Here is a 27,500-nt window from a genome sequence, read left to right on the forward strand (position 1 = left end):
GGCAGGGAATGTGGGCTTATTGTCTGGACTCTGTGGTTGTCCTCCTTTACTTCTCTTTACTAGCCACTTGTAATACAGAGCTGATTAGGATGATTGTAGGTCATTGCATTGATATTCATGTTAATACAGAGGTAGGTGGGTCTTGACAGCAAACTTCACAGCTGTGATAAAACAACACAAGTTCTATAAACTTCTTGAATATCTTACAATAATGATAGACATAGCCTATGTGTTTAACATTATAAACTGCATGCCAGTCATGCACTTCTGACTCCAAACTCCGATTTGTAAGATTTTATTTGATGTTTAGTCCGCTGTATGTTGCAATCTTTCTCTGCATTGGAGTGTCTGTAATGTACTGTAAAATTAATGAGGGATGCCTTAGCATTGACTAGTTACTTAATGATTGATTCATCAGAAAACAATTAAATAGGTCTATCGCGATATCCTAGAGTACAGTATAACAACATAAAATGTCGTGCTTTGTCCAACCAACAGTATAAAATCCAAAAATATTCAATTTATTAGAAAGTAAGACCAAGAAAAGAAGCAAATTCTCACATTTTAAGAATGTGGAACCATCAAATGTAAACTATGCAGCTCTAGTATATTCTGAATACTTTGTGATTAGTCTTTCCATTATTTAAATAAGTTTCCCCTTATTTGCTGTATAAGCATTTTCCTCATATTTGCCTCAATCGCTCTGTGGACTCTGCAATAGACAGTGTCCGTACGGTAAACCTACATACAAACCTTTTTTTCACATGCGAGTTATGTGTTTTAATTCAATTCCAACAACTGATTTTACAGTAATTATCAAAACAGTCACATTGGACACATTTCCATCTCATTCTATCTGTCTTTCTGTACACGCATACAGAATTGTACACACACACACACACACACACACACACACACACACACACACACACACACACACACACACACACACACACACACACACATATTGTGTCCGGTGTCTGATCCTTGAGTCTCATTCTGTGGTATGAGTTTGGGTTTGGGGGTTTGACTCCAGGGACCAATTAGCTGAGATGTTTATTGTGGATTGTACAGTTAAAGCACCACAAAGGTTTTCCCTTTTTTAAACTGGGTGTAACCAGAGGCCAATTCATACACTAAATATGCTGAATATGCACGTGGAATTGTCCTTCATGAAGAACTATAAGTAATCTTCATTACTGTGGTGTTGTGGTGTGGAGTCTGGGCTCAGCTGAAAGTTAACTAGCTGGAGTGCAAGACTGAAAGTATTGTCCGCTTCCCCGCCAAGGTATACAATGTATTGTGTGTATGTGTGTTTATATATGTGCGCGCATGCTTGTTTTTGTGCATTGGAGTTCAAGCATGCCTGTGCACCCAATTGGTGTATTTTTATGTGGGTGTGTGTGCGCCTGTGTCTGTGTGCCGATGTGCGCAGTGAGGAGGAAGTGGCTGTGTTTGTTTAAACTAAGCACGCTCAGCCATGTGGGACAATTTAGCGGGAATGAGAACCCTGCAAACCCCCTCCTCCCCTCACCCTTCCCCAAGCCTGCACTGACCTCCTCCCCCCACCCTACCCCAAAACATTCTGAATGGGCGGCTGTCTTTTGAAGGCTGAGGGGTTGTTTGGGAAATAGGGCCAATACTGTGGGGGTGAGGAAAGGGGGGAGCAAGAAAGGAAGATGGAGGGCAGGAGAGCCCTCAAACAGGTTAGAGATGGAAGTGGGACAGAAGAGGAGGAGATGAGGGAGTACAGGAAGAGGAGGAAGGCTGAGCGCTGGTGCATTAAAATCGAAGTGTAACTAATGTTCGTTTGGCCACTGGTCCTTTCTTGTGAAAACCATGCAACCGTGAAAGTCATACACAACACAGACGCTGTTTTATCTGAGCCGCCACTTAAAAAGGATCCAGCCCGGTGGGCGAAAGCATCATATTTATGCTAAAACCCTGTATTACATGGAACCAACTGCATTACACAGCAATGAAGAAAAAAGGTGGTCGGCAAGGACACATGAATGAGGCTGTGTGGAGCTAATGCAGAGCTGATGCTGTGTAATGTCATGCTAGCATACTACTGTCATGTCTGGCTTGTAAATGAATGTCTGATGCGCGTGTAATGATGTAGACTCATATAGCCGACGGGCGAGCGTTGACAGAAAACCCCGTCGATATGATCAGTCGCGTCCCCGAGGTCCAAAAAACTGCGACAGAACAGACCAAAAAGACGAGAGGAGACGAGACGTAATACAGCTCTATAACAGCAGGCGGCGCTAATCTGTAATGTCGCCCGAGAAATGAAAACCGGCAGCTGATTGGACGAACGCGTCACGTGGGTTTGTTTTCTCTGGAAATTCAGAGCCGGACTGTCATGGCGGCCGTTCAGAATACGATCTCATATTGTACTAAAATAGTTCACTGAAACATGTTTCTGAAAACATTTTAAGCGATAAATAGGCCATGCAGTTGCTGAATCTGTCTTCATTTCAGCTCAACAAAGGTCAGTTTAAAAGATTTTCATCAGATTTTGAGAGACTGTAGTCACGTCATTCCGATCGTCATTTCCGGGTGAGTCCCGACTTTCCTGCCGCCGACCGAACATGTCAGGTCGGCCAAAATGAACGCAGACAGCCCCTCAGACGGACGACGACACGGGACACACCGAACAGATTTGAGTCACTGACCTCGCCAGACTGCCTTAAGGCCTCGTGTGTGTGTGTGTGTGTGTGTGTGTGTGTGTGTGTGTGTGTGTGTGTGTGTGTGTGTGTGTGTGTGTGTGTGTGTGTGTGTGTGTGTGTGTGTGTGTGTGTGTGTGTGTGTGTGTGTGTGTGTGTGTGTGTGTGTGTGTGCGCAGGCAAAAGACAAAGAGAGAATGTTTGTTTTTTACCTGAATTGAGTTCACATTGTCTTCATAGCTCCATGTTGACAAGAGGAGAAATCCCTTTTTAAATAAAATGTATTTCTGAAACTTCCATTAGTCCAGTGGTTTTCAAAGTCTGAGACTGTGGGCATTCCCTCAGATAGTTTCACTCAAAAAAGTTATTTGATCCCATTAGACACCCATCATTGTGCCAAGATAAAACCTAACCTAACCTAATATTGCTGTTTAACATAACTTCACCAAATACATAAAAAGTTCTGTCCAAAGGCATTTATTAGTTTCTGACTCTAGGAAAGTGGGAAAACCAGTAAAATTCCCCAAAACTGCTGAACTATCACTTGAACCAAATCACACACATTTAGGCTATTCTATGTGATCTTCTTTTGATAACTAAAGTTTTCCACTTCCATTCCAGTCCCCCTGGGGAGGCTTGCCTCCCACTTTAGAAACTTCTGTGTTAGTGTGTGTATATATATATATATATATATATATATATATATATATATATATATATATATATATAAAAATATAATATATATATATATATATATATATATATAAAAAAAAAAAATTACTCCTCTGTCTAGCTTTTCTCCCTACAGTATCTATTCCTGTTTTTTACTTGGTTAACTTTTTTGTTATTGATCTCCAGTGGGGAAATTATAATTCATTCATTTGTCTGCTCTCTATCTGTCTTTCTACCTTTTCTTATCACTGGCTTGCTTGTAAGTTTGTCTGTGTTTGACACTGAAATATAAATTAAACACTAACCTTCACTTTTTAAATTTAAACTGCACTAGCTTGCAAAACTCAAGCACACCTGAAGGCATGCAGATCTTCAGAATTTGATCAAGGGGTTCAGTGGTGCAAGGGTACAAGCGGCCGAAATGGGTTTCCTCAGGAGGGTGGCTGGCGTCTCTCTTAGAGATGGGGTGAGAAGAGAGAGTCATCCGTGAGGAGCTCAGTTGAGGTGGTTCGGGCATCTGGTAAGGATGCCCCTGGGCGCCTCCCTATGGAGGTGTTCCAGGCACATCCAGCTGGGAGGAGGCCTCGGAAGACCTAGGACTAGGTGGAGGGATTATAGCTCCAATCTGGCCTGGGAACACCTCAGGATCCCCCAGTCGGAGCTGGTTAATGAATAGGGAAAGGGAGGTTTGGATGGATGGATAGATGGTTCAGTGGTGCGGTGCCTGCAAACTAATCTTTAAATATCCTTGAATAGACTTCAAACTGAATGACCTCAGCTCTTATTTAACACCATTAGCAAGCTAGCCATGCCAGCACCCAGATGGCTTGTGTGTGCATCTCCACAGCCTGTCATACTACCCACCAGTCAGCCCAACTCAGCCTTTAGTCTCCTGGCTTGTCAAACTAGCCTCCATGTGTGTGTGGCCAGACTGAGCCTTGGAGATCCAAGGTGTTAGGGAGGGGTTTGCTGCGAGCTCTCCTCAGGCTCAGAGAGAGAGAGAGAGAGCGAGCGAGAGAGAGAGAGAGAGAGAGAGAGAGAGAGAGACTGCCATGAAGAAGGGTGAGTCATGTTCATGTGCTTGTGGGAGAATAGCCACTTCCTCTGTAATAAACACAAACAAACTACAGCATTTCATAAGGCAGTCTGGCTTATTGACGGGAAGAATGAAGATGTTGGCAGTACCAGTCATGAAGATGGCAGAGATGTTCTAGACATAGATGAGGCTGATTGAAATGAAGACATTGACATCAGTTTTAAACTATTTTGTTGTGTGTGTGTGTGTGGTCATCAGTTTGTGGGAACAGGCGTTAAACATCTGTAAGTCAGAGGAAAGTTGGAGAAAAATGACAAGAGTCTGGCTATCCTGGCTGATGTAATTGGTGGAAACGTATATATAACGGTATCACAAAATCACTTTGTCTCCGTGGGTTTGAGTTGCCTGTGTTTAGACTCCCACACAATGACCCACATTAGTTCACTCACATTATTTTCTCCCTTGTGCTTGCATCTTTTTTTTTCTCATACACGGTAGACCGAGAGAATATAGATAGCCTTTTTCTCTATTCTCCTCTGGAGTTACGTTGCTGCTACGTGGCAAGCATTGGACTGTCGGGGCCTCTACTGTGGGTTTACTGCCTGCTGGCCCCCGGCCCAACCACACACACACAGAAAATCACACACACACACAAAACCGTACAGCTGCAGGAGGGAGGGCTCGCCTGGCAGATGCACACATCTGCTGGAGCTAGCTGTCCTAATGTGAAGCTAACTGCTAACACAGAACTCCCAGTGCAACACAGAGCTGATTGTGAATGCTCTGCATTCATGAATAGCCAGGGGAAAAGTGGAGAGTGTGTTTTAAGCTATTTTAGCTTGACTCTTTATTTGCAGGAATCATTCAATTTGCTCTCTGTCTCTTTCACTCTCTCTCTCTCACACACACACACACACACACACACACACACACACACACACACACACACACACACACACCCCTAGCTCACTGCCTGCTGTCTGTGGTATGACAGGCAGGACTAATGTTTGTTCTGGAGCAATAACACAATTAGGATTCCACACATTTCTCTCTCCACACACACACTCAACGTGCGGCCCCTTCGTTCACCCCTCCCCATTTTCTCCCTTCTCCTCTTTCCTTCCCCTCCTCCTCCTCTTCTTCTTCTTTCCATCCTGCCTCCCCTGCCCTTCTCTGTGTTAACAGATTGCTGTCAATTCCGCCCTGCGCAGACAGGTAACACATGGTATTGATTCAATAACACCAAGTTGCTTTGCTTTTGACCAAACTACAGAGCTGTCTCAGTCACGTGTATGTGTGCGTACTTTATTCTTGGCACAGTTCTCCTATTCGGTCCACTGCTCTTCCGCTTGGGGTTAGATTCAGGTGAGCTTCTACCATACAGCAATTAACCTTTCTCTCTCTGTGTCTCGCTTACACACATCCTGGAACTACTCTCCCTCAGCTCCTGACCTGAGTGTAAAATAACCGTTTCGTCTTCATTTTGTTCACAAGGAAAACTGATGCCTCGTCTACTCCTCCCTCATCTCTTCCTCCCCTTTTCTCAACTTCTCTCCCTCTGTCTCCTTTCTTTCTCTGCACTCCCTCTACTGTCTCTTCACCTTTCTTTCTTTCTGACCCTGTTTTGTGTTCTGCTGTGTGTTAAGGGGTGTTGTCCTGATTGTGTGTGTGTGTGTGTGTGTGTGTGTGTGTGTGTGTGTGTGTGTGTACACTTATGTAACTGTAGTCTCTCCCTGGGAATGGGCTGCTGCTTCTGAGCACCGCTTCTACTTCCTCCCACCCACTGCCTCGGCAACAGCCTATAAAGGGAGCCGATGGTTTCCCCTCAGCCAGTGGGAGAGTGGAGCTGTGTTTTGACAGAGTAGTGGAATGTGAGGAAGGTGGAGTCTTTCCAGGAAGTGGATGGCAGTAGAGTCAGATCCTGGAGTCTTTGGCTGAGCTACTTATTTGGCACCCTGGAAAAGCTTGAATGCCGATAGTGTGTGTGTGTGTGTGTGTGAGCTGATCAAAGCTGTTAGATTTGTTTTTTAGTGCGTACTTGAGCACCACACAATAGAATGTCATTTAAAGTTATCTAAGTTGTATAGCTAGCTGTGTATGTCGACAAAGAGAAAGCTGGACAGATAACATAAGCGTTGCTTAAATCTTTAAAGAAAAAAGGCTCAGTAGGAGGGAAGAGGAAGGGGAGGGAGAGGCAGAGCGGAGGCTGACTTGAAGTCACTAGGTCATCTGTTTCTTGCCTGTGTTCCCGGAAACCAGGCCTGATGAGAGGATTGGATGGGTGGGTAGATGGATAGATTGGAGAATGACAGAGGAGAAAGGCTTTGCCCAGGGTGCCTATTTTGTGAGTGTGTGGAGGGTGTGGGATGGACGGGGAGAGAAGTGCTGAGCCTGTCGTTTATCAGGCTGAGTCTTGACTTGTCTGCGCTCCGGCTGCATACAATGATCTTCTGAGGAAACGGGGGAAAAAAGGAGACAAGGGCAAAGACAGAGAAAATTAAGGAGAAAGAATAGTTTTATGAAAGGAGTAAACCAGGAAAACAATACACAGTGATGGTTTTATGCCACCTAATCTGGGATTAATTAAATGCAGCATGACCGATCAAGATTTTATCAGACACTAACATCAAGGTTAGGGATGTTCCTGCATTTCCTAGCACTAAGTGCAGAGTGTTAATAAGAGCTTCTCATCTGCCTTGAGTTATGTGCAATAGGCAAGCCTACCGCAGTTTAACCTTGGAGACTGGAGACTGTAAAAGTGGAGAGATGCACATTCGTGCACGGAATGTGGGACGTGGCAATGACAAAACTTCCAAAACTGCAACGTTGTTGAGATAAGGATAGCAGTAGCTGGAGTTTGGAGAAAAAGGCCTGTGGCAAGGAAGTGCTGCTAGTTTCAATCCCATTGCTAGCTCATTGTAGGTTTGTAAGGCTACAGCCACGCTACTATGTTTTCATTTTCAAACCGCATTTCAAAACAAAAACCTTCTCCATCCACACAAGCTTTTTAGGCTCCATATCAGAAATGATCTCCGTCCATATCAACACGTCTGACAACGCATATCCCAGGCAGGTGTAAACAGGAAGCAGACTGTCCAACATTACTCTGCAGTTGAAAATCATGGATGTATAAAATGGAAATACAGAAATATTGGAGAAAGAACAACAATGGCAAAAAGTAAGACCAAGGATTTATTTGCTTGGATGTATGTAAGTCTACCTAACCGATAAGACTGACTGACGTGTGTCGTCGTTTCCTATGGTCTCTGTTTCTACCTGTTCAGACTACAATGGAACCCTGAAGTTTTCAAACTTAAACTGGGTCAGCAGTGTTTATAAATGTCTCCTTTTTAGGGGATGCGAGCCGTGAACATAGCAAAAGATAAATGTTTTACTTAATGTAAAGGAGTAGCCTAAGAGTGCCAGATGAATGCACTTTAACCTTTTTTTTAATAGCAATTTGACCTTTTAAGATAATACATTTTCAAAGGTACTTTCTTTGACCCAACCTTGAAGGATTGAGTTGTTAAGGAGACCAGTGTTTTTATCCAGAAATCATGACATGATTGATTGATGATGGAGGGAAACGACAACATGGTTAAGCAAGCTCTCCCTAGTATGTCGTGGCATTGATTACATTTTTTAAAGAGACCTGTTAAAAGTGAATTGAAAGCCATATGCAGCAGCAGCTGATTGGTTGGTTGGTTGGTTGGTTGGTTGGTTGGTTGGTTGGTTGGTTGGTTGGTTGAGACTTTCTTTCACGATCAGATGTGGTTTCTTGAGGTGCTGGATCTCATCTGTTTGGTGGGGGGGTGCTCTAAAGGCATCCGTTCTGGGAGTTCGGAGAGGAGCTTGTTCATACATGGTTTGCAAGTGGAGCGTGTGTGTGCGCTCGTATGTGTCCGTTGCATTCCACTCCACCCGTTCAGAGTTCTTCTTCGTGGATGACATATCATTACCGCAATTACAGGGCAGGAGGACTTCGACCATAGACACACACAGAGGCGGGCACACATAAAGGTGCTGTGCAAATGTATGCACACACATATGCAAGCCAAATGCATGAAGGCAAATTGTAGAACGAGCTGAAACTCTGAATTTTGCTTCAGACACGTTGCCTCTGTCCTTCACTTTCAGCCTCTCAATGCACACCCTCTCTCGCTCTCACACACACACACACACACACACACACACACACACACTGCATATGTGCAGAAAGCTGCCAGCCGACGTGGGAACCCAAAGAGGTTCCATCTTTTATAAATCCCCTCTCTGTCTTTTCCAAGTGTGTTTGTGTGTGTGTGTGTGTGTGTGTGTGTGTGTGTGTGTGTGTGTGTGTGTGTGTGTGTGTGTGTGTGTGTGTGTGTGTGTGTGTGTGTGTGTGTGTGTGTGTGTGTGTGTGTGTGTGTGTGTGTGTGTGTGTGTGTGTGTGTGTGTGTGTGTGTGTGTGTGTGTGTGTGTGTATTCACGCTCCCCTCAGAGTAAGCACAAGCACAGCATTCCTCTTTGCCTTCCTTTCCACCCTTCTTTCCCTCTTCCCTCACCCCTCCCTCCTTTTCTGCATCCCCACTTCTCCACCCCACCTCTCTCTTCTGGTATAAAGGTACTGTGTGTGTGTGTGTGTGTGTGTGTGTGTGTGTGTGTGTGTGTGTGTGTGTGTGTGTGTGTGTGTGTGTGTGTGTGTGTGTGTGTGTGTGTGTGTGTGTGTGTGTGTGTGTGTGTGTGTGTGTGTGTGTGTGTGTGTGTGTGTGTGTGTGTGTGTGTGTGTGTGTGTGTGTGTGTGTGTGTGTGTGTGTGTGTGTGTGTGTGTGTGTGTGTGTGTTAGAAAGAGGGCGAGTGAGAAAGAGAGAGCAGGTCTCTCCTAGACTGAATACCTTTTGTAAAAGGAGCTGGGGTTGAATGAGAGTGGTGTTGGTGGCAGTTTCCCACCATATTTAGAAGCTACCCCCCCTTCCCTCTTTCTACACACACACACACACACACACACACACACACACACACACACACACACACACACACACACATCAATGTGTCTGTGTGCGTGCATATTAAATGCCAGCACAGATTAAAGTTGTCCGTTGATAAAATGGGTTTAAAAGGACTTGGATGTGTGTGTGTGTGTGTGTGTGTGTGTGTGTGTCTGCGTGTGCGTGTGTGGCAGTAAAATGATAGCCATTCACTTTCCAAGCACTGACACCTGAGAGCATTCCTCGCTGCTTAACACACCCAAAAGGAGGATACCTATACCTTTGTCTCCCTTTCTATCTCTGTTATCTCTCTCCTTCTGTGTCACTACATTAACATGCACGCTGATCAGTTACACCAATGTGTCCAGTGCGTCCAGTACACGGAAACACATCTACTGAATGTGCATTCAGCCTGTTTGACATATTCACATGAGGCTATTGTCCCAGGTTAATCACCCATAGTCATTACAGAGAATAACATTTCCTAAATACCAAATAAAGTTCAGTTTTAATTCTCTCTTTTGTTTCTCTTTTTTTTGTCTATAGGCCTACCTCTCCCTTTTGTCTCCATATTTTTCTCCTCCTGCCTTTCTCTTTCATTTGTCTTCTTTTATTCTGTCTATTTAACCCCTTTGCCACCAGAACAACTCCAGAAACTAGATGAACAAATTTTGGGGACAGAAATTTGTCGTGCATATTTGTCTTTCCTGCCGCGCCTCAGGAGCTGAGAATATTAGAAGGAATTTACGGGGGATCACATCAACAGCAGCAGTAGTTTATTTTTTATACCTTCCTGCTTCTTTGTTTTTTAATCACATGGTTGCTGTTATTTAAAAATGGCAGTTGTTTAAGATCCTTGCAAAGCATGTGCATGAGCAGTCAGCAAAGTTCAGTAGTCCAAACTCCACCCCGGTATTTTGCAGACCAATGAAAACTATTACCTTGGTTGCAGGGCAGATTTTTTTTTTTTTTTTTTTTTTTTGTGGTAGGAATCAAGAAACCAAAATTAGAACCAGCTTGAAGTTCCTGAAAGAGTTCCCAAGTTCCTGGAAAAGTTTGTGTGCTCGATCCAGTCTTTCTCTCCGTTAGTGGATATTAGTATGATGTGTAGCTGGTTATGGTTTCTGCACTAAACTGTAATCCATACTGTAATCACCAAGATGGAAACAGGGGCTCCTTTTGCTGTACGTACCACAGCTGACCAATAAGGCCATAGTCTTTTGGTCAAACATGGCTCCATGAGAAGCCATGTTTATTTTTAATTGAGATGTAATGCTCCGACATAATGTCTCTCCATTTTGCATACTGGTGTATGTCTGTTTGATATCAACACATGCATACTTCTGAGACAGCATACTAATCCTCTGTAATTAATCCAAATACTAAAACATCACCTGACAAAGACAAACACAAAACAGTGAGCAGTTACCAAGCAGTTATCTTGAATACACCACCCACTACGGTACATAACGTTAATAGAAAAGCACAATTTTTGGAACTCAAAGAGACACATTGCTCAGACAAAAAAAAAAAAAAAAAAAGGAAAAAAAAAAGCTGTTATTCTTCTTGCAGGTTAGGTTGTGTGTGGCCGTAAAAGTTCAACCTGCTTTAGTCTGCTTTCTAGCCTTTTATAGATTTCCATCATCTCCACTGCCTGTCCCTTGATGATCGTGCTTTGGGGGGGACTGCAAGATTACATCTGAAATCAATGCTTATCTCTTTTTGTGACATATTCACTTCTGAGAAGGACTTAGTCATGTGTGAACCGTGTATCCTTCCCCTATAGAAAAGAAAAGACATTTTAGAATGGATCAGACCAGTATACTAGGAGCAAAGTTATCGATTTTATCAGCCCGATGATTGGAGCTGAATCATGTTGAAAGCTGGCGAAAAGGACCACAAACAATAGCCTGTTATGATTCTTACTCCTATATCGAAGTGGGCATTTACACTGCCTGCGTTGGCCGTCAGACAGTATGGCAAAAACGGCATTAAAAAAAAAACGCAGCGGGCCTGCGGCGAAAAGTTGAGACCAAATCAACCCAAGTCACGCTGCACTTGCCAATCATGTAACTGGCGATTTTGAGGCATTGTGAGAGTCTCGTATAGGAAACAGGAAACATCACTGCCACAAGAAGGTTTTAAAACACGAAAAACAAAAGCACTGAACTGTCCAGAAGTTTGTGCAATAGCTGAATATTTGCCAAACAACAAAGCACGGTCCATCTGTCTCGTTCGGCTATTTTCTTTCTCTCTTTCTCCGTGAAGCTGCCTTCAAGTGTGGTCGGAAAAGTCGAGATCTTTAAACGATCTGACGGAAAACGGTAGTTGTGAAATATACAGTCTATTTTTTTTTTGGGGGGCGGGGGTCGAAGAACACAACAGGACATCACACTAATGAACTGTTTCATTGACACTCCTCCCGCCGCGCAACCCTGCGGCAAATCGCCGGATCGCCGTTTCCCTGTCTGAATGCAGAAGGCGAAGAGGAGTGAGAATAATGCTACGAACAGCCCTCTTGGCCCTAAAGGCAAACTGCAGGGGGGGGGGGGCTGGGGGTGATTCAAGGATGCTTTGCTCATGGAAATGGAACTATACTGAACAAAATTACTCTCTATAATAGTCAAACTATGAATTTGTATGACAGAGTAAAGAACTTTAAATAAGCTTTTAAATTAGACAAAGCCTTCTTAAAAAGAAATGTCTCTATTCACGTTTGTTTAAAGTTTTAGGCTTTTAAAGGTGTTTAAAACTCCCAAACACAAACTGTTTTTACAATATAGAGCTGACGAAGCCTCTCACTGCTGTCCTTAACAGCAGAGGAAAAAGAGTCAGACGTGCTGATGCACTGATTCACCGTTGCACTGCATGACGAACCAACTGACTTTGCTCTCCCCAAGTTCCAAAAAGTAGCGGTCTGCTTGTGCAGCAAAGTAGAAGAAATGCATGTGTGGCCAATTAGCTAATGTTAGCCTAATATCAGCCTGGCTTCTTTCACTGTGTTAGTAGAAACCGCATTCTGTCACAGTGTTTTATTTTCCTTACGTCATCAACAAAATCTCTGTGGTTTTGAGGTAGAGGAAGAAGTGGACATGTGATTAGTTTCACACTGTCTTCCCAGAGTTTTTGTTTTATGAATAATTCATTCATGTGTAGGAAAAGAGAAGTGCAAGTTGGTAATCATTTGAATTTTATGAGTATTGTTTAGTTATTTTTGCTAAATATAAAAAAAGAAGAAGTCGAAGGCCTAATTTAATCAGAGCAAGAAATACTAGTTTTAAAAAATGTTGGCTGTTGCGTGAATGTGTGTGTTGTTCTACGGCTGTTGTGATGAAATGATGGTAGGGAAAGAGGTGTGAGGCAGTCACCCAGAAGTAAGTAAGTCAGACAGTCTGTTAGGAGGTTTGAAATATCTGTTATGCTGTGTGTGTGTGTGTGTGTGTGTGTGTGTGTGTGTGCGCGCGCACGGCTGTATGAGTAATGACTGTAATGTTATAAGTTCAAAGCTGCCCCTGAACATCTCAGGCGTGTGTGTGTGAGACATCTCTGTGTGTGTTTTACTCTATGCATCTTCTATGTTAGAGAGGCAGTTTCCATGCTTACACAGGGCTTTTTGTCTAATGACACAGACACGTGTACAGTACATGCACACACACACACACACCCCAACACGCACACACACACATGCACACTCATGCTCCATCACACACATACACACACATTCATATACCCAGACAAGTGGGGGATTGTTTTGTGGATTCTACATTCAAAATGGAATTTTTTAAATTTAACATTTTATCCCTGCTGGGAATCGACACCTTATTCCTCCCACATTCCAAAGGGGAACGGAAGAGTGTGTGCGTGCGCGTGTGTGTGTGTGTGTGTGTGTGTGTGTGTGTGTGTGTGTGTGTGTGTGTGTGTGTGTGTGTGTGTGTGTGTGTGTGTGTGTGTGTGTGTGTGTGTGTGTGTGTGTGTGTGTGTGTGTGTGTGTGTGTGTGTGTGTGTGTGTGTGTGTGTGTGTGTGTGTGTGTGTGTGTGTGGCTATCAACAGCAGCAGCATCCATCTGGTAGTGATTCCACTGGGAAACAAAGGTCATTATTCATTCATACATTAAATTTCCGGATATGTGTATTAGATCCTGTAGGAAACAGCTGCAGAACAAAAAGCGCATCTACATTTAACTTCTACCGTGACTCAGTAGACAAATGGATAATCAGTTGTTTTTAAAACTTGCTTTTGCAATGTGCAATTTCATACATCAGTTGCTTCAAATTGCAGTGAAAGGTTAAGTGTTTACAATGCCAAGAAATTATATAAAAAGACATCAGTAAAGCTGAACACACCACAGTGGGTTTATCTACTAGACTGCTCTATGATTTCTTTAAAGTCATAGTTAGTTTTTTTGGGAGATATGCTTAATCGAGAGTGAGAAGATCGATACCACTCGGCTAAAGATTGAAAGGAGGGTCGAAAACGGCTAGCTTTTTAAAGAATAATAATAACCTTGCTAAAACTGCAACTTGTCGCTTTTACACTGCAGTTTTTGTACAGATTAAACAAATGAGATATACCATGTTAATTAGTGAGCTTTAGAGGTGCTCTTAGGCCGATTTAGTTATTTTAGGACAGAGCCAGGCTACCTGTTTCCCCCGGTGTCCAGTCTTTATGTTAAGCTCATCATCTCCTGGCTGTAACACGTAATATATAACCTACAGACATGAGTGTCATCAATCTTCTCATCTAAATATCAGCAAGAATGCAAATAAGTGCATTTCCCAAATTGTCAAACTGTTTCTCTAAAGGGTGGGCTCTCTAATTTGTTGTGAACTGACCCTCATGAAGAGAAGAAGCGACCCAATACAATTAACCTTGTTGACAAGTAGTTATTATATTGCTTACAGAATGTGTACATTCCAGTTAAAATTCACTCACTTCCTGTATGCAGAAAAGTCTTCCTGCTGGTAACCTTACCCAACACCAGGCTTCCTCTTTAACATCATACAAATCATCATACAAATAGCTTACACATCTCCCGTCTCATTTCTACTTGTGATTCAGGCGGATGAGTATTCATGAGTAAAAAGATTGTAAGAATATAATGGATTTGTTCAGGAAATTAGGGGTTATTTTAAGAATACAGGGTTATTGGAAGAGATACCTTGCACTGTCTTCTTCTTCATTCGCTCTCCATTTATCATTTAAGCCAATCCTTCATTTGCTTATTCCCTCTCTCTTCCTCCCTTCTTTCTTCTCTGTCTCGCTCTCCTCTTTTTCCTGGCAGAGGTGTGTGTGTGTGTGTGTGTGTGTGTGTGTGTGTGTGTGTGTGTGTGTGTGTGTGTGTGTGTGTGTGTGTGTGTGTGTGTGTGTGTGTGTGTGTGTGTGTGTGTGTGTGTGTGTGTGTGTGTGTGTGTGTGTGTGTGTGTGTGTGTGTGTGTGTGTGTGTGTGTGTGTGTGTGTGTGTGTGTGTGTGTGTGTGTTCAAGGCAGGATGGCCAGGCTGAGCTGGAAACGGGGCTCAGATGGGGAAAGAGGGAAAGTTTTAGACAAAGGAAGAACAAAATCAAGAATTAAAAGATAGTGAGATAGTCAGAAAGGCTAGAAAGACATTGAGAATGGTGTGTGTGTGTTGCAACAGTATGAGCCACAGCTGTGTGATCTACTGACCCTTTCAAAGACCTTGTCAGTGCTAGAAGACGACCAGCTGAAAGAAAAGACTCACAGCTGTTTTCAGTGGAATGCTGTATGTGTGCACATTATATGTGTGTATATACGTCAGAAATGGATATCCGAGATATATGTCTTTTTACTAAAATGAAAAGCCATTCCCTAATGCATGCTGTATGTGTGTGCTTGTGTCTGTGTGTGCCAAAAGCAGCTTATAGCCATTAGTCAGCAGCTCTTTAGCAGTGATTTCACTCGCCAGCATTGAACTGAAACACCTACGTCATTCAGTAATGTGTGTGTGTGTGTGTGTGTGTGTGTGTGTGTGTGTGTGTGTGTGTGTGTGTGTGTGTGTGTGTGTGTGTGTGTGTGTGTGTGTGTGTGTGTGTGTGTGTGTGTGTGTGTGTGTGTGTGTGTGTGTGTGTGTGTGTGTGTGTGTGTGTGTGTGTGTGTGTGTGTGTGTGTGTGTGTGTGTGTGTGTGTGTGTGTCATATATATCACACCGTAAGTGTATGGGAGCCTCAGTGGTTTCTGCTGTGTATGTGTAAGCATGTACATTATGACAGATAAAGTGCCGGTTAGCAGCTCGGTTAAAACCCTGATGAGGACCGCGTGCACGGCCGACACACATTGCCTAGATTTGTTTTTGGTTCTTGCCCTATAGCCAATTAGGTAAAGCCATGTTATTTTCCACTTAAGATGAATGGCCTCAGTTGTTGTTTTTATTTTTTTTCATAATTATGCTTTTTGGTTTTACTGCTATTATTATGCAAGCAAAGAAACCATATCCAGTTTTAGCTCTCTGGGTTACTCTCTAAAGAGCGGCAGCACAATTGACCCCAGAAGGCCTCGAAACACGTCCTATTCTTGCTATGTGTTTGCATGTTTCATATGGAATACTGATTTGCTGCGTGCCGTATTTATGAAGGTAACAGCAGGTGCAGTAATCCCTATTCACCTATCAAACTAAGACCTTATTCATCCACTCTTTCTCTTTTTATTAATCCTCCAAACAGGATACTCACTGTAATCCCCCCTGTATTTTACAAGTGAAGTGCTTTGAAGTCTCTCACTCTCGTCTCGGTTTTCTTCTGCCTATTTTTTCTTTGATATTGACATGATGTGACTTGTTGTGTTTTACCAAAGCCGATGTGCCCGTGCAAGGCCAGTATAAGAGGGGGAAAACAACATATTAGGAAGGTTTTTGTTTTTTTTACAAGTATTAATGTTAATCTGTTAGAAACACAGTGTTTCTATGTGTCTATTTTCTTTCCTCTTGTACACAAGGTTATATTTCTTGACTTGGTTGACCAGACCAATTGTCTATCTTTCCATCTCTCTTATTGCGCTGCTTGTGTGCACGTTCCTTAGAATTAATCCTTTGGATTCCCCTCTCTCTCTCGTTCTAGAATGTTTCTAGTTTTCATATGGCTATCTGTCATGTTTCAACAACAACTTCTGTTATTAGAAATATATCTGAGTGTTGATCCCAATTCTTATCTAAATTAGGATGGAAACCGCATAACTACAGTAAACTCAATGGAAACAATCTAATTTAATAAAAGCTCCTCAACAATGCAAACACGTTTTCACGCTCACATGAAGTGGAAAATTGTTTTGTTGACGAGGAAATTGCACAATAAACCCTGATGGAAAGACACTGGTAGGCTGGCCTTATGCAGACTTGGCATAAGATGGCCTCATAATTCATTGTACAACAGGAGTAGTTTGACATTTTAGGAAATACGCTTATTTGTTTCCTTGCTGAGAGTTAGAGGATTGATATCACTCTCAGATGTGTACCCCTCAGATGTAATACCAATCATCACTATGGAAACACTGGTATAAGTGTCTTCTATAGAAATGTAGTACTGTTGTTTCTTCTGATTTTATTTCTTTGTATATGTTTCTATTTCTTTTTTAAGGTATGTTGTATGTCATGTTTGTGTCTTCTGAATGGACCTTGAGTCTGGAATAAAAAGTTGATGATGACATAAACTGGAAGTAGGGGGATACAGCTAGGCTCTTTACATCTCCGTTTTTGTACGATTAAACAAACAAGATTCAATGTGCTTTTTAGTGAACTTCAGAGTCTGAGTCAATTGGCAGCTAACTGGCTGCTTGTTCCAGCTTCACGTTTACAGTATGAGACTTTTGGCAAAACAAATATTATTTCCCAAATTATTTCTTTAAAAAAGTAGGTTTCTACTTTCTGAAATTTCAAATAATTTGCGAAGGTGGTATCCTTTCTTGATTACACATAGAAAGCCTTATTTTATACCTTCACCTTTGGATTACATTTTGAAATATATATATTCCGGAATCCTGTTTGATTGCTTTTAAACCAGTAACAACCTTGACCAGTAGGCTAGAGGGAAATACACCAAATCTGGTTTTGACCTTTCATGCCAAAAATGTCTGTCTCTTTGTCTTAGTCACTACTTTTGTGTGATATGACTGAACAATACTGACGTCCCTGTACTTTTCTCTGTACTTCCCCAGGTAGGGCAGTTCAGTGAATTTCTCCATGAATGTACGTCACAATGATGATGACAGACCAGATTCCACTGGACTTGGCTCCGCCCCCCCTCCTGAACGGGGAGGTCCCTCTCATGCCTCACATGGTTAACGGTGACGCAGCACAGCAGGTAAACACTCACGTAAACACACACGTCTGTCGTTTGCATTCAGTCAATCTTGCAGAATGAACGTAAAAATGCATCATCCACCTTTCAACATTCCTGTGTTGCCACACACACACACACACACACCAGATGCATGCAAGAATAGACATCAAACAATCACGCAGGCCCTTCTCTTTGTTGTCATTTCGTCACACGGCCCATGGGTTGTTGCCACAGGTAATGAACAGCTGCCAAGCTGTTACAGTAAAGCATTTGTCACGTAACCGGAACAAAAACAAACACAGACGCATATACACATACACATACACTCGCATCATTCACTCCTAGAGATGTTTCTTTGCGCAGCATATAACTGGGTCCATTGATGGATCCCAGGCGTTAGCTCAAATTACTTTGGGAAAGTTTTCAACTGCTTCTCGGAGGCTGACTGATCTTCGGATCAAAAGCAGCAGAGCCAACTGGGCCACCTTCAAAGTACAAAACCCCATATGAGCTCTGCGTACGAAGCGATTGACGCAATTAAAGGCATCTCCGTTTCAGACAGATACTGTATATTTATACACCGTGCGCTTTTGGTAATTGAGAGATGATGTTTATGCATTGTCCACAGCCTGCTCCCTCACAGCCCAGAGGAAGCATGGTGGGAGTGTTTTGGCTGCGGCACATACCAGTTAGGGAAGGTTTTGACTGTAACACACAGCAGTTAGGGTACTCTTTTTGTTGTAACACCCTGCAGTTTAAACTTGGTTCCCAGTGTGAAATCAGGGAACCGATGATTATAAAGATTTGCCTCTGCATGCGTGTGTGTCCATGTTTGTGTGCATTTGTTTGTTTCTTGGTCTGTCTTACACTGTGTGTTTCTTTTACTCTTTTAGCGTATGTGTGGGCACACAAGTGTCTGTATTGAGTCTGAGTAAAAACACATACTTCTGTGTTTGTCTTTGTTTGCTTGCTTGTCTATCCGCTTTCCTGTCTGTCAATCGGTGTCTACCTGCCTACACTTGTTTATGTGTGTTTATCTGTGTCCGTAATTTCCTTCAGTGCATGCAAGCAAAGACACCAGAAACAAGATTGATTTGTTAGTTTTAAAAGTTATAACCGTTTCTCCCCTATGACATAATAAAGCGCAACAATATTGACATTTCCTGGCCCTCACTTTCCATTCCCATATCTAGCCATTCATCTGGCCTCGGTCTGTCATATTGGTGACGTTTAACTTGTGGCGGATTGGGCCTTTTGGAAATGGTGGGTGTTAATGTCTGCTACAAAAATAAATATTGAAATAAACTATGATATTACAATGTTTTCTATAAACGGCTTGTTTTGACCGTTGTCTGTCTATCCCAAGCTGTATGACATGTCAGCCAGAAACTATCACAAAGACAGAAAAGCCCATTTGTGGAGCAGATTGGCAGGACAATGAATGTTGCTGGTGAGTGTTGTGCTTTTATCACCATAAGTGCGTCATAGAAACAAAACCCACATGCAGCGCTTCATCAGAAAAGCCCCCCAGTGCCCTGCAAGCGCTTTTCTGCCAGAGAAAAATGCCCTAAATACACTAGATAACTAAAAATCAATTCTCAGAAGGGGCATACATCTTTTTTCGCCTGCCAAATAAAGTGGAGGTTTGGAGAATAAGTGCATTTGGCACCAAAATCTAGAAGAGGTTAAACTTAAATAAACTAAAAATAAAAAAAACTAACCGTTTTAGAAGCAATATTTTGTAACCTTTTTTTACTCTAACTTAATATTAAAATGTTTGAGTGTATCAAAACATTACCTGACTGGACCATTACAGTAACAAATATACTACATGACTGTTTTACACATACTATAATCTTGGATGCGTATATTTATGCGTTATGTATAAATTACACATAACTCATAAATATCCGCACTCACTCTGCACACACACCCACATGGTCTGATTATGGGGGTTTTCTTTGGGAAACATTGGTCGCCCTGTACTATGCTGGGGTTCCTATAGCAACAGCAGCCGCTGCAGCAGCAGACAGAGCAGGAAGTATGTGTCTGTGTGTCTGAGGGAGAGGAGCAGGTTATCACTGAGATGGGAGAGCATGCAGACAGTACGGGAGGAACGCAGGCTATGAGGATTTTACGACGGGACACCTGTAGAGCATAGACAGGGCTGTGGTTGTGTGTGCATGCATGTGTGCTTGAATACGTGTGTGTGTAATGGAGGGTCACCTGTTTCATGTCTACAGCCATGTGTACACTCTCAACAATCTGTATGCGGAGAATATGACGGTAAGGTGCATGCACACTCCCTTCTGGCGTATTCAGCAGAAACACTGTGAAAGCAAAATATTGTTAGCTATTTTTGCCTCATTTGTGTGTGCCACCTGTCTGTATGTATGTTATATGCATCATTCCATGTGTGTAATATTTGTGTGCACTGGTTTTAGTGGTTTCATGCCATGTCAGTGTGGTTAAAAAGAGAAAAATCAGGGTGCTTGAAACGGCAGCATTGTCTCACCATTAGCTTATCTAACACTTCATTTATATGTGTGTGAACTCTGTGTCCGCCCTATTCTGGGATCCAAAGCTTATTGTGTGTTATGTCACCTCTGTGAGCCTATTGGCTGCCCAGCAGAGAGTCAGTCCTGTTTTTGTGATTGTTAAAGATGGATGTATGTTAATAGATTTACGCTTGACAGATTTTATTCCCTTGTTGCCTTCTGGTTTTGATCAATTAATTTAATCCGTGCTTTCTAACCGTGTGATTTTTCGTGTGTGTTGTTGGTACAGGTGATCCTGGTGCAGGTGAACCCGGGAGAGACGTTTACCATCCGGGCAGAGGACGGCTCACTGCAATGCATCCAGGGTCAGTCCCATGATATACTCTATAAGGTTACGCTTTACTTGAAGGTATCTACATAAGAGTGACATGACGCTGTCATGAACGTGTATCATAAGCAAATCATAAACATTTATGACATAACACTTCTTTTAGTAAGTGTCATTTGGTTTTTTGTCATGACAAGTTATGGTTAGGGTTAGAGTTCATGTGTCATGACAGTGTCATGACCGTGTCATGTCCCTCTTATGTAGATACCTTCAAGTAAAGTGTTACCCACTATTATTATATAAACATGGTGGTGTAGTGTCTTTTTATTGTAGAATTGTTATTGTTATTATTATTATTATTATTGTTATTGTTATTGTTATTATTATCTAATCACACAATGATGTAAATCAAGTTTAATCCAGACTTGAAGTAAAAAGCCCCTGGAGCACATATTTTATTTTTGACCAATAGATAATCCCAAAACTAAGGGTGGCTGTTTTGGTACAGGTCACTAAAGAAAAGCAGTCCTGGCTGTTGAGAGGTCCTACATAAGGCCTTATATAATGTTGTAATGGTATATGGTTAATGATAAACCAAAGTTATGTATGGGTTAAAGAATATAGTCAAACATTATAGCATTTTGGGAGATGGGGAAGGATACAGAGTTAACGCCCCAAAAAGGTGTGGCTTTTGACTAACATCAAATTTTAGATTTTATTTGACCTCTTACTGTAGGTAGCTATTGGGTTACATTTATTTCAATTTATTATAAAAATCAAATGGATGGAGACTTGAAACTGGCTTAATGATAGGGAGCCCACACAGGGGATGTCCTATGCTAGTTTTTCTTCATTGTGTGGTGATAGAGGTGAAAGCATGGATTCTTGGAAGTTGAGAAGCTGACTCTCAAACCTAGGATGTTGTAACTTCCCATCAGCACGTGGACATAATTTTAATGATGCAACTTTGCACATATTTGTATTATTATAAATTAGGAGTGATTGTGTTTGTAAAATTGTATATTCTGATGTTTTGTACTTCTCTTGCATTGAATATTTATTTAGTTTGACCTACCTGCCCAGGGACTACGGGTGGAAAATAGCAATTGGGCTACAACCTGGTGCAATGCATCTCTCCTTGTTCTTATACAAGGTTAATGGTTAATTCTGCATTGTCCCTGTTTAAACAAAATGACATTACAACATGAACTGGAAGTTTGCATAGACACTGCTTGTGTCTATGCGTGTTATCTTCAAATAAAAACAAAAACAAAGACTAGTTGAAAGCATAGTCAGTGACCGAGTGGGCAGCCATGGTCTCACTCTCTGGCTGCATCTGATATCAGCACATAAAAAGACTGGAAATGTAAGCCACTTAATGTAGCGGCTTTTAAAGACTGAAAGAGGTGGCACTAACGCGGGAATTCCCCAACTCTTGTGGAATAGCGTCTCACTTTGATGATGTCAGCAGAGTAAGCTGGTGCTTAGAAACTTTGAAAGGGCGCCTTTGTTTTTCTGCTCAATCTCTCTCCATCTGTCGGTCTCTCGCTTCTTCTCTCACTCTTGCTTTAAACTCTGTGAAGGTTTTCTTTGAGTGAGAGCACTTTTGGCTGAAACACTGACCCCATACTCTATGTTGTAACTAATTACAGCCCGCCTCCTTTTCTCTGCCCGCAGTGTAATTAAATTTTTCCCTGAAATCGGAGGGATCGCCCTAGGCACAGATAATGCCAGATAGAAACAGCAAATGATTGGATGGACGGATGCAAAGATGTGCGCATGCAGTTGACGAGACAAGAAATGTATCAATATCGATCAATGAGCTGCAGGAAGAGGGATAAAAAACAATTGGAATAATGGCGTTACTGTTTACAGTGAATAGATTAATGAGATACCAGACACTGATTTGAGAAAACGCACAGCATTGACGTATTTGGGGTCTGGCCGCTGTCTGTTTATTGGTGTGGGTGCGTGTGTACACTTGCATGCAAAATTTAGCATCGAAAGCACAGTGTGTACCTGTGTGTGCTTTTGTTTGGGTGCCTTTTACTAGATTCGACAACAGTTAATTGGGCGGGTGGCTGGGGGCTTGGGGTCATGTTTGAAAGCACATGTTATTAATGTGGAGGGACACACACACACACACAAACACACACACACACACTCTTGCTGTCTGTCTCTATCTGGGGAGGCCACTGGGTTTAATGAGAGGTGGAGTGTGGCAGTGTGTTTTGAAGGCTAACTGAGTCGCTCTTTAGACAGAGACTCAGTGTGATTACTGAGACCTCAGAGCTCCGGGTTTGCGCATGCTTGTGTACTTGTGTGCCTGCGTGTGTGTTTGCACTCTGGCGTACTTCTGTGCAAGTGTGTGTGACAGAGAGCGAGATTACAGAGACCTCAGGACTTTTTATATAAAGTAACCTCTGTTTAGCTGCTGCACTGCGGTGCATGCATGCAAACATTCATACACGTACACATACAGGCACAGATGGTCTGCCAAGGCAGAACCAGTCTGGAGAAGTCGACACAGCAGCCAAAAGAGATTCTTTCATAGGAAGAATCAGCCTCCCTTCTCCTCTGCTCACTTCTCTTTCTCCCTCTTTTACCCTTTTACTTTTTTCCTTCTTTTCTGCCTCTACCTTAGAGCAAACCTTGAGCACCAAAGAGATTATTGTATTTGTTGGATTGATGTTAAGTACTGCTCATTAGCCACACTACCACTTAATGCTTCTGGCTGAATTATGCTCTTTTATTTGGATTGAACGTTTGGGCTGAATTGTATTAACATATTCCATAACCTCAGGGCACAAAAAACCCTTTTAGAACTGCACTGTGCACAGTGGAATAATTCACATTTGCCCTGAAATGTAGTTTTCAGTTATTTTAAGTAGTTCTGATTTGCTTTCCCTGCTCTCTCGTATCGGCGGTTTTCTTCCTGAGTCTGACGCTGTGTTGATTTGCTTCTATGACTTTATGGGTGTTTCTTTGTGCCACTTTTGTTTTAGTGAAATCAGTTTATCTGCCTCTAAAATCCTTTCCCGTATCAGTCTGTTAATTAGCATGCACTGTGTGTGTGTGTGAGAGTCTACATGCCTCCATCCCCTGTTTAACCTCCCGATGCTCCAGGGGTCAGCTTTAACTGAACCCCCCCCACGCCCTCACAAACTCCCAGTCTATCTTTCGGGTTGCTCTCATGTATACACTTTTCTCCCTCCATTCACCTCCCCCTCTAACCCCCCCTCATTTTTTCTCTCCCTCCCCCACTAAGACCATTCCCCTGAGCTTTCCCACACTCACATCAAAGGACAAGACTCTAGAGGGTGTGTTAGAGCACCCTGCTATGGAATGTGAGTGTGTTAATGTGTGTGCGTGCGTGTGCATGTGTGCGTGTGTTTTACAAGGCTGTGTTGGTTTACTGTTTGCTCTTTGTTGGACTTTTATGAGGGATGATGAGGCCAGGGGGTGAAGAGCAGGAAGCTGTGCCCTGCCAGGGAGGATGTGACATCATGAGGCATGGGTGGCAGCAGCCATAAGTCTCCTGTTGGGTTTGATTAAGAATAGTCAACAGTTGGTTGGTTTGATTTATACAACATCATGCAACCTTGGGTGGCCTTACTGGATGTCCTAAATGGTTAATCTGTGCTGCATTTGCCTTGAAATTAATCATTTTGACACCAAAAACGTCTCTTTTGCATGTAGAAAATATCAGCAGGTATCAAGTACTCCATGTCTTTTGAAATCAAACTAACTTGTTTGCAGAAAGACATTTGTATCTACTAGAGTGGAGTGTTTCCAGTGCCATATAGGAGTCTAATACAGCATCTTGGATATGTGGCAAAATGTCCTTTTTCTTTGACATTACTGTTTGTAGAATGGGTGTTTATTAGGAAAACTGTTTCTTTAGCACAAGCATGTAATACAACTTTCTACGTAGAGTTAGCATGTTTTCCCTTGTTTAGCTTAGTTTCCTTAATGTGTTCCATAAAACAAAAATAAACAAAAAAGTTCCTACAGGTCATTTTGTTATTGATAATTAACCTTATTAGAACATAAAAAGGTCAGTATTGAACTGAATTGATTATATTAACAACAGTTGAACTTGAACTCAATTTTACCTGAACATACTGGCCTCTGTCTGTAAATGCAGAATGCAGGCATGATGAAGTCCATTCTCTCTGCTGCATCACTGCAGTTGCATAATGGGAAATGTAGTCCTACGCTCTGCTGCTGTCTGGTTAGCCCAGGCCGTTTTTCTGATAAACAATGGTTACGGTGGATGCTGCCTGCATGACCTCAGTGATGTGGTCTCTGTGTGCACATGATTCTGGACAGAGCAGAGTGTGAATCGTGTCATGGTCTGTTTGTGTTTTACCCGCAGATGTGCGTTGTTTGCTCTCCCTTATTGTTACTCTTGCTCCGTCTGCTGGTACATCCTAATTCTGTTATTTCATATCTCCGCTCTCCTGAATTCGTCATTAAGGACGTGCCACTTAACTTACTTCTGCTCAGAGTTGCTTTGATGGAGGATACAGAAGAGTACCATAGGCGCAAGGCTTTTTATCAGAAAAATACAAAATTAAAATGTGTTAGTAGTAATTAGATGCTGCATTATTCATCACCACAACACTGCAGTTTTATCACATTACTGATGTGGATAGGCAAGTATTGTCAACAACTAACATTGAATATTTTTATTGCTTTCTTAAACATTTAGTAGTAAAATTTGGTATTACGCTAAATATTGGTCTGATTGATGACACATTTTTCTTTTTGCTGTCCAGTATTCTTGCTGTTGTAATTGTCTATTATCATAATTTCCATACTGTGATACTATAGCCATAAATCACTGTGTATAAGTGACTATAGTTGTAATGTAAGCTATTTTCATTTTGTACAAAATGGCGAGACTACTGAATTGTTATTATACATAATGAGGCATCATAATAATCTGGGATTATTAAATAATGCATTTATAAGTGAAAACAAATTGATAAACGCAGATTCAAATCATGGTCTGATCAGTAACTGACGTCAATTCAGATGTTGGTGTTTCCTCGATGCCCTCCTCCTTCCTGTTTTTTTTTTTAATTGGTAGGAACTAAGCGAGTAAGGGAAATGAGGAGATGATGAAAGGAATTGGGATGTACCCTGTGTTTTTCTTCCCTTTCATCATTCAGTCTCTCTGTCCCTTTCTCTATTTTCATCTCACTTCATTTGTCTCAGTTTCTCCCTGCTTGGGTGTTTGTCTGAGTTTGGATGGACAATGCTGATATTCCTCTTGCTGGTTTCACTGCATCACTTCACAAGCATGCTGAGCTTCTCTTTCGCCAGACTCCTACTACACTGTGCACTTCTACACCGGGAGCCCTTTGATGTAAATGGAAATAGCTGGTTGAGAGACGTATGGTGGAAAGTCTCGTGGCCTGTGTTTACATGGCTCTAAACAATCTGGGGGAGATAACACAAATACACTTTTCTCAGAAGGGCCTAATTAGAGTTCTGTTTTGGACCGTCCCGTTGCCACTTGTGGCTCGAGGTGGATGTTTTAGGAGCTTTTCAAACCTGCTGTAAAATCCACCCCTTTGGGACAGTGTGACAATCAAACAGAGCAGGATTGAAAATGAGCTAAGTGGAAGACAGCTGACTGATGTCTGTATTCCCATTGGCCTTTCAGAGATTCACAGCATGTGTACTGAAATTAACATAATTTACGCTTTATGAGTTCTGATCCCTTATTTTGTAAAAAGAAAAGTGTGTGTGTGGGTGGGTGTGACTAGACAAATGAGTGGACATGTTGTTATTGTTATGCCACTTGCTTATAGCCCCAGGCGTAATGATTCCTATAACCGATTAAATGTGTATTGCATATTTATGCATGATGAATCTTTCATGTTTGTAATGTTATATTCTGACTGGTTTATCTCGCGGTTCTATGAAAACAATGTTCAAACAACTTTACACGAGCTGAGGAAAAACCGGGCTGTTTTCCAAATTTAGATGTAGATATTCTAATAGGTTTTTCTATTTAGCATAAGAAGCATGAGACTTGTATGAACCCATAAAGGAATACTTAATCAAATTATCCAAATTAGGAGGTTTTCACTGTACAGGGGTGTGATTTTTAGAAATAGGACACTGTTGTAGATTTTACTATCCGCATCCCCAATACCAGCCCACCATTACATTTAAATCTCCCAGTACTCATGTTGTGTGTCAGACCAGGAAACCATATCAAAAGTTTTGCTATAGCAAGCGTTGGGCTCAGACAGTGAAGTCTCAGTCTTGTGTTTTGAGAGCTAACACACACTGTCGACTTTTTTCTTCTCTCCCGTCTGTTTAAAATGGGTTCAAGTTGACGACTGCTGTGTCTGTATTTATGGAATATGCTTTGCTGGAAAAGGGTAATGGGATGGTTGGCATCATATAATAGAGAATGTGTGTGTGCAGTACTGTGTGTTTGGGTGCATGCATGCATCTGTATGTATGCAGTTTAGGCTTGACAGACAGACAGACCTTTTTTCAGAGGACTTACCTTAGTGTTTAGTTTGAGTGTTTTAATTTTGTGTTATGTCCCGTTGGATTTGGGGAAAGTGGTCACCATGGGAATGGACTCTCCCTCCAGGTGGTGTGTAATTGTCCCTCTGGGCACAGTGTTGTTTGTGTGCTGTGCATGTGCTAGTGTGTGGCATACCTGTCTATTTCTTTTTCCAGTATTTTCCACTCAAATGTACTTTGTAAGAAACAAAAGGACAGAGAGGACTGGTTTGGTTCATTTGGCACGGGGTAGTTAAAAGTACTTGTGTGTGTGTGTGTGTGTGTGTGTGTGTGTGTGTGTGTGTGTGTGTGTGTGTGTGTGTGTGTGTGTGTGTGTGTGTGTGTGTGTGTGTGTGTGTGTGTGTGTGTGTGTGTGTGTGTGTGTGTGTGTGTGTGTGTGTGTGTGTGTGTGTGTGTGTGTGTGTGTGTGTGTGTGTGTGTGTGTGTGTGTGTGTGTGTGTGTGTGTGTGTGTGTGTGTGTGTGAGAGAGAGAGAATTGTTGTTGTAT

General features: G+C 42.1%; 1 protein-coding gene across 3 annotated transcripts in view; it reads left to right on the forward strand.

The window, feature by feature from the left end:
• fndc3ba (fibronectin type III domain containing 3Ba) overlaps nt 1-27,500 on the forward strand; it is a 102,470-nt gene that overhangs the window by 10,992 nt on the left and 63,978 nt on the right. Inside the window, exons 1-3 of one of the 3 annotated variants that reach the window (XM_028565547.1) lie at nt 17,407-17,421; nt 17,508-17,653; nt 20,411-20,495. In XM_028565547.1, coding sequence (XP_028421348.1) covers nt 17,537-17,653; nt 20,411-20,495 — 202 coding nt within the window. In that variant the 5' untranslated portion in view covers nt 17,407-17,421; nt 17,508-17,536. Of the gene's footprint in view, nt 1-17,406; nt 17,422-17,507; nt 17,654-20,410; nt 20,496-27,500 lie in introns of those variants that run through there. The other 2 variants (XM_028565546.1, XM_028565548.1) reach the window with 2 other exon arrangements.

Source organism: Perca flavescens, chromosome 20 (genome assembly GCF_004354835.1).
Source record: "Perca flavescens isolate YP-PL-M2 chromosome 20, PFLA_1.0, whole genome shotgun sequence".
Classification (NCBI taxonomy): Eukaryota; Metazoa; Chordata; class Actinopteri; order Perciformes; family Percidae; genus Perca; species Perca flavescens.